The 7,272-nt window shown below is 45.2% G+C and overlaps 1 protein-coding gene and 1 pseudogene across 1 annotated transcript in view; one reads left to right on the top strand and one right to left on the bottom strand.

Annotated features, from left to right (window-relative positions):
• ZC3H12D (zinc finger CCCH-type containing 12D) overlaps positions 1-3,638 on the bottom strand; it is a 38,205-nt gene extending 34,567 nt beyond the window's left edge. The window contains exon 1 of the mRNA XM_006891676.1: positions 3,322-3,638. Within this exon, the coding sequence (XP_006891738.1) occupies positions 3,322-3,638 (317 nt within the window). The remainder of the gene's footprint in view (positions 1-3,321) is intronic.
• Positions 2,443-2,812, top strand: LOC102875685 (annotated as a pseudogene).
• Positions 3,639-7,272: the final 3,634 nt, after the last annotated feature.

The following is a 7,272-nucleotide window of genomic DNA, read 5'->3' as shown; positions in this document are numbered from 1 at the left end:
TTCATCGTAGAGAGGGTTAAACCAGGCTACTCCTTGGAGGCAAGGATTCTGGGGCTTCGTCTGACATACTTTGGACACGTTGTAAGGAGAGACAGTTCCTTGGAGAGGGACGTCATGGTGGGTAGAGTAGAGGGACAGCGCAGGAGGGGAAGACCCTCTATGAGGTGGATTGCTTCAGTGACTGGGGTAATCAGGATGGGTGTGTCAGAGGCAACGAGATTGGCACAGGACAGAGCACGGTTTAGGGCTATTGTACATAAGGTTATTATGAGTTGCAAACGACTCGATGGCACATAACAACAACAACAACCACAACAGGGCCTCCACAAGAAAAAGGCTGATAATACAATTACAAAATGGGCAAAAGTCATGGAAACAATTTTCACAGCTGAAGGTATTTGCATTGCCAACAGATACATGAAGAAATGCTCAAAATCACTGACAATTAGAGAGATGAAAATCAAAACCACAATGAGATGCCATCTCATCCCAGTAGCAGTGGCAAGATTTAACAGGACAGCAAGTAATAAATGTTGGGGAGGATGTGGAGAGATAGGAACTCTTACACTGTTGGTGGGATTGTAAAATGGCGCAACCATTCTGAAAAGCAGTTTGGTATTTCCTCAGAAAGTTGAACATAGAAATTCCATATGACCCAGCTATTCCACTGAGAACATTAGAACTGAGGCACAAACAGAGGTTTGTACACCAATGTTCATACAGCATTATTCACCACTGCAAAAACATGGAAACAGACCAAATGTCCAGCCATATTCAAATGGATTGAAAAATTATGGTACATTCACACAATTGAATATTACACAGCATGCGGGAGCAATGATTTTGATAATCACTACATAACATGGGAGGAACTGGAGAGTGTTATGCTGAGTGAAATAACTCAGTCCCATAAGGACAAATAGTTGTTGTTGTTGTTGTTGTTGTTATGTGCCGTGGTTTAATCCTCTCCAAGATGAATCTGTTTGTTTTCCTGGCAGTCCAGGGTAGTCCTTGGAGAGGGTCATCATGCTTGGGAGGGTGAAGGGATGGTGCAAGAGGGGAAGGCCCTTTCTGAGGTGGATTGATTCAGTGTCTGGAGTAATTAGGATGGGTGTGTCAGAGGCAGTGCGATTGGCACAGGAAAGAGCAGGGTTTAGGGCTGTTGTACATAGGGTCACTATGAGTCTCAAGTGACTTGATGGCACATAACAACAACAACAACAACAACAATGAGGATTCAAGGGGAGGAGAAAGGGGTAGAGGTTTGAGTATGGGCAGGGTGGGGGTTAATCATAAGGTCGCACAATCTGAGGGATGGAGAGAGGGGTGGGTAAAGGAAATGAGAAACATCCGGTGTGAAAAATAATGTATACAAATTTTGTAAGTAAAGCAGTATAGAATAAACATTTTATTTTAAAAAAAAAGCCACTTAGGAAAAAACCTCTTAAGATCATGCTCCACCCCAGCTGAGAGTTTCCAGTGACAGTCAAGAATATATCCACTTGATTCTCTAACTCTCATAGAGAGGAGCTTTTCCAATTAGTCCAAAGAACCACAGGCACCTCAACCTCCAGGGCTCTGAGATCAGGAGAACTAGATGGTGCCCTGCTACCATCACTGACTAATCTAAAAGAGATCACAATAGAAGGTCTTGGACAGAGTGGGCAGAAACACACAGGCAAAACTTAACAGAAAAGTGGTAGAGCCTCTGAGACAATAGCCCTTACTTACCCTTCAAACCTGGGACAGAGTGCACCCTTGTGGTTCAACTTTCAACTCAACAATAGATCAATTTAAAAGGCAAACAACAAAACCAGGGAGTAATCATTACTTAGAACAATCAACCACCCAAGATCAAAGGAGTAGAATTTGTTCTGGGATAGAGCTCAGGAGACTGGAAGAGGGAGGGTAGGACTAATGGAAACAAGAATCACAGTGAGGAAGTGGGAAGACTAATTATTCTGTGGGTATTGTCATTAATGTCATAGTACAAACTATGCATGAATGGTAGAAGGGAAAACCAGTTTGCTCTGTAAACTTTTACTCAAATCACACTTTTTCAAAAAAGAAAGAAAAGCTTTCCCTGCATCACATAGCTGGTCAGGGGCAGAGTCCTAACAAGAGGCATATCTACCCATTGCCAGCTCTTGACTCCTGTCAGTCCTTCCGCAAGAAGGGCCACCCATCATTCTGCAGGCCAGTCAGTTAAGTGTTGGACTGCTAACCAAAAGGCTGATGGTTCAAATTCACCAGCCTCCAAGGAGAAAACTGAGTCAGTCCCTCCAATTAAGAGGTTCAGCCTTGAAAACTGGCCAAGGTCACCATGCCTTGGACCAGGCTTAGTATGTTTCACCTCTCCAGAGCAGGTGCTCAGTGAGGCATTTTGTGCAGCTTTGATGTTTAAGACTATCCTTCTACTCTTTTTCTGACTTCGCTGCCACCATGGTCCCTATGAAAAAGCCTGTGACAAAAGGGGGTAAAAAAAAAGAAGCAGGTTCTGAAGTTCATCCTTGACTGTACCCATCTGGTAGAAGATGGAATCATGGATGCCGTTAATTTTGAGCAGTTTCTTCAGGAAAGAATCAAGGTTAATAAAAGAGGCATTGTAACCATCAAAAGAAGCAAGAGCAAGATAACTGTAACCTCTGAGGGGCCTTTTTCCAAACGGTATTTGAAATATCTCGCCAAAAAATATTTGAAGAAGAATCATCTACGTGATTGGTTGCGCATAGTTGCTAACAGCAAAGAAAGTTATGAATTGCATTACTTCCAGATTAACCAGGATGAAGAAGAGGAAGAAGAGGAAGATTAAAATTCATTTCTCTTGAATATTTTGTATAAGCCCTTAAATAAAACATGGGAACCAAAAAGGGAGAAAAAAGACTACCCTTCCAGAGATGCCTTATCACAGCCCCACTACCTGTCATGTTGCCATAACTTAACAGGTGTTAATATAAGTTGCAGAATCAGGGTGACCTGCTCAAAGCAGTTCCTATAAGGTGCAACATGGACTCAAACCCCAATCCACTGATCCCATCACACACACACACACACACACACACATACACACACACACCTGTGGGGCTCAAACCCCAATCAGCTGACCCCAAACCACACACACGCACCTCCAGCAGGGTGAAGGCATGCTACCTTATGGCCACGTTGCTACTATCTATCAAGATGGGAGACGGAGACACACACACACATGCACACCCCGCAGGGTGAAGGCGTGCTACCTCGCGGCCACGTTGCTACCATCTATCACGATGGGACACACACACACACACACACACACCTCCCTACGGGGTGAAGGCATGCTACCTCATGGCCACGTTGCTGCCATCTATCACGATAGGCCTCAGGGCAGCGGCGGGGCTTGCACAGTCCTCATCGGGGTCCAGGTCCTGGCTGCACTGGGAAGAGTCCCGGGGGACACAGGCTCCCCGCGGGACGAGCAGCGGAGCAGCGGCGCCCCCTGCTGGCCGCGCAGGGGCGCGGGGGCGGCTCCCGGTCTGAATCAGCTCCTGCAGCACGTCGTTGACCAGGGCATCTTTGCCCAACTTGTCCAGCACCCTGAGCACGTCCTGCTGGTCGTAGCCCAGCTTCTGGAAGAACTCCAATTTGCTCGAAAGCCCCATGCTGCGTCCGACGAGACTCGGGGGTCCTACCCCAGGCTTCCTGCGCGTGGAGCCCCACAGGCATGAGCTAAGGAGAGAAAAGAGCCGTCAGGTGCTTTCTACAAAGTAGTGGTGTGCACACCCCCCATCTGTCAGGAAATCAGGCCAGGCTGTCCCCTCAGGGACTTTCAGCTGCTCCTTGTGGTTGGGGAGTCGCAGATGCAATATCTCTGATTTGACTAGTTCAGTCTCCATGACTCACACCCGTGGAACACACACACACACACACACACACACACTGGAATCAGGACCACAGTGCTGCTCTCCACCACCTCCTCCTCCTACCAGTCCACTGACCAGATGGGGCCCCTACACAGAAGGGCCTGGGCCCAGGCTGGGCATTCCCACCCAGGTTTTAGGAAAACACCTAGGATCTTTGAGAAAGATCATGGAAACAATAGAGACCCTCTGGAAAAACAGTTCCTCTTGCTTTTCTATCAATAAAGACCCTCCATCTTTTCAAGAGACAGAGATAATGAAGACATATTTACCGTGGAGAATTCAAACAATGCAAACGTTTAAGGAATAAATAACAGAACACCTCTTCACACATACCCCAAAGCCTGCTTGTCCCTCCTGCCACTTGGTCATCCTTCCAGCTTAGTTTTTAGGCATTTACTTGCTGTCCTGATGGCCTCGTAGGTTAAGAATTGGACCGTTAACTGAAAAGTCAGCAGTTTAAATCCACACACCACTCCTTGGGGGAAAAGATAAAGCAATCTCCTCCGGTGGAGGCCACCACAATTCAGAAGTGACTCAACAACAGTGGCTTGGACTTGCTTTCACAGTGTCCAACATATATCGCTTTGCTGTTGTTGTGCCATGCTGTGAGTCTATTATGTCTCATAGTGACTCCATGTGAGAGTCATAGACTGTAGGCTTTACAGAAGCAGAGTTCTTTCTCTGGCAGAGCCTTCGGATGGATGTGAACCATCACCATTCAGTTAACAGTCAAGCACTTACCTACTGTGCCACCATGGCTCCCTATATTCATATCTTCAAAAAAATTTTGATATTTTAATGTTGCTTCTTAAAACATTGCCCAATTCCACAATTTTTACACAAAGAATTCAGTGACATGACAATATGCTTTTTGCCATATGGTGCACCTGTTACCACTCTCCTTGTCCACATTAGTCCACGGCTAGAAACAACAACAGAGAGGCATTTGTGGCTGTCAAATTCTTTTCATGCATACTACGTGAATACTCAGGTATCATGCTTTCTTTACTGTGACTGAATTTATACACTCTTTCAGCAGCAATGTTTCTGCTGTGCTCCCCACCATACCAGCATCCAGAAGAGTGATGGATTCAAGGGAAATACTGTGTGGATCTGCTGAACGAAGGTGTATTCCAACGCCCAACTCTGCGTCAAGCTTAGATTGTTTCCCGCTTTTCACTGTAACAAATGATGCTCAGCCAACACTCGCTCATCTGCCTTTTCACCCCATCCTCCTCTCAGGATGGCAGGTGCTTCATCTTCCCTTTCTTCTTCTAGGGTCCTCTGCTCTCTTTCTGGGCCTCTCCCTGCAGGGTGGGAAGTCAGCAGCACAGGCAATATTGAGGGTTGAAGGAGAGAGGCCTGGATCGGGACAGGTTTAAGAACCTCTTTGCAGACCTTTCCTCAGGACACACCCACCTCAGTTACCGACAGCTCCTACAACCTGCATCACCACAGCTGGCCCTCCGATTGCCAAACCCAACCTGACCTTCTCTTGCTCAGCTTATCCCACCTCCCACAGCTTTAACACTGTAGACCACACCTGTCTGTGCATTGTTCTTCTATATTGTAAACTGCTAAGCTGTCCCCTTCTTGACCTTCTACTTCCACAGGCTATGCTGCTTAGATGCGTCTCTTCCTTTTCCTTCTTTCAGCAATCTTTGCTCACTCCTTCTAAGGTGGGGTCTTGCCAAGACCCTATCCCATTCTCTCCACTCTCACATCTCCACCAACTTCTGTTTCCATGAATGAGCCCACGGTTACCTGTCTGGCTCTGATCTCTTCCTGGGCCACACACACACACACACACACAAATCTCCGCCAGATAACATGCTCTATATTTGAATAACATTTTCTAGAAACTCAGAATGTAACAAACAAGTGCTAAGGATCTGCTTCAGTGATGCAGGAATCTTCATTGAACTCCCAGCACTTTCAGGGAGTTTGCAAGGTAAAAATGGTTTTTGTAACATCACTATCAGGTCATTTCTCTTCTTTACTATCATACTCTTACAAATGGATGCTGGACTGTCCCAGAGAGAATATGTGGGATAGGGCAACAGTCTCAGAGCAGAAGCAAGTGCGAGAATTTGGCTGTTCTTTTAAGCCAGGCATTTAAAAGAGAATTGTGAAAGTATCAAGTTAAATAAAAGTTAGGGGGAAGGGACAGAGCAGAGGGACTGAGGTTGGGAAGGGAAGGTGTTATGGGGTTCCCAGAGTTTAGTGGGTGGAGGGAGTGGATGAAAGACTTAGGAAAGATCCAGTGGGGACCTGAAAAGATGGGGTGACAGTGGACATAGGTCAATAGTGATGGTTCTTATTAAATGCAATGTATGGAAATGATTGGAACAAATACAATGTAAATGAACGAATGTGTGAAACACAATGTAATGAATTTTGCATGCAAACAAATATAAATTTTTTAAATGTAAGAAAATCCTCACAATAAAGCATTTTATGAAGTCATTTAAAAAAAAAAATAAGCAGGAAGTGAAATCCTTTTCCTAGGAGTCAAGGAGATTCCTGCACGAGATAGAGACAGAGTATGCCTGTGACCCCAAAGAAGCATCAGAAGCCGAAGTCGTAGATGAAGCAGCCTTAGAACTGCTGCCCCATGGAGCCAATGCCCAGGGCCTTTGCCCAGACTTGCTGGAAGTCATGGTGGGGCGACACCCTCAACGTCAGAGCAATGAGAGCTTTGTATCCCTGGCCTAGAGCCCCCGACTAAGGTCAAACAGTCAGCAAGCACATCTAAGAAACTATTCTAACAAGAATCCTGTTTCTAACCTGAATTGTAACCTGTTAATTTTCTTTTTTAAGAAAGTTAATAAAAAAAGAATAACTTTGCTTTATTTTGGCAAGTGCAGTTATTTTCATTCGAAGAGTCATTTAGTTTAGTATCATTTGTTTACTATTTTTTTAAAATGCTTGTATTTTTTTTATGTTGTTGTTATGTGCCATCCAAGTCACTTGGAACTCATAGCGACACTATGTACAACAGCCTTGAACTCTGCTTTTGGTACATCTCACAAGGTAGATGTAGTCAACACTAACAAGAACTTTTCAGAGTTCTTAACCAAGAATGTTCTTCTTAAATGCAAAGCATTTCCAATAAGTGTTCCCATGTAGCTGGCTGTGTATTAAGGAGACCCAGTGGCTCAATGGTTAAAGTACACCACTGCTAAGCAAAAGGTTGGTAGTTTAAACACACCAGCAGTGGGAAGAGAAGGCAGTCCAGCTCCATGAAAAATCCCAAAGGACAATTCTGCTCTGTCTCACAGGGTCACTGTGCTTTAGAATCAACTCAACACCCACAGCGTCCCTTTTCAGCAGGAAGTAGCTAAGAGACTATGCCATCCCCTTTTCCTTATGA

The sequence above is a fragment of the Elephantulus edwardii genome, unplaced genomic scaffold (assembly GCF_000299155.1).
Source record: "Elephantulus edwardii isolate Elephantulus edwardi_28Jun2011 unplaced genomic scaffold, EleEdw1.0 scaffold00102, whole genome shotgun sequence".
Taxonomy (NCBI): Eukaryota; Metazoa; Chordata; class Mammalia; order Macroscelidea; family Macroscelididae; genus Elephantulus; species Elephantulus edwardii.
This window is presented reverse-complemented; position numbering and strand designations above follow the sequence as displayed.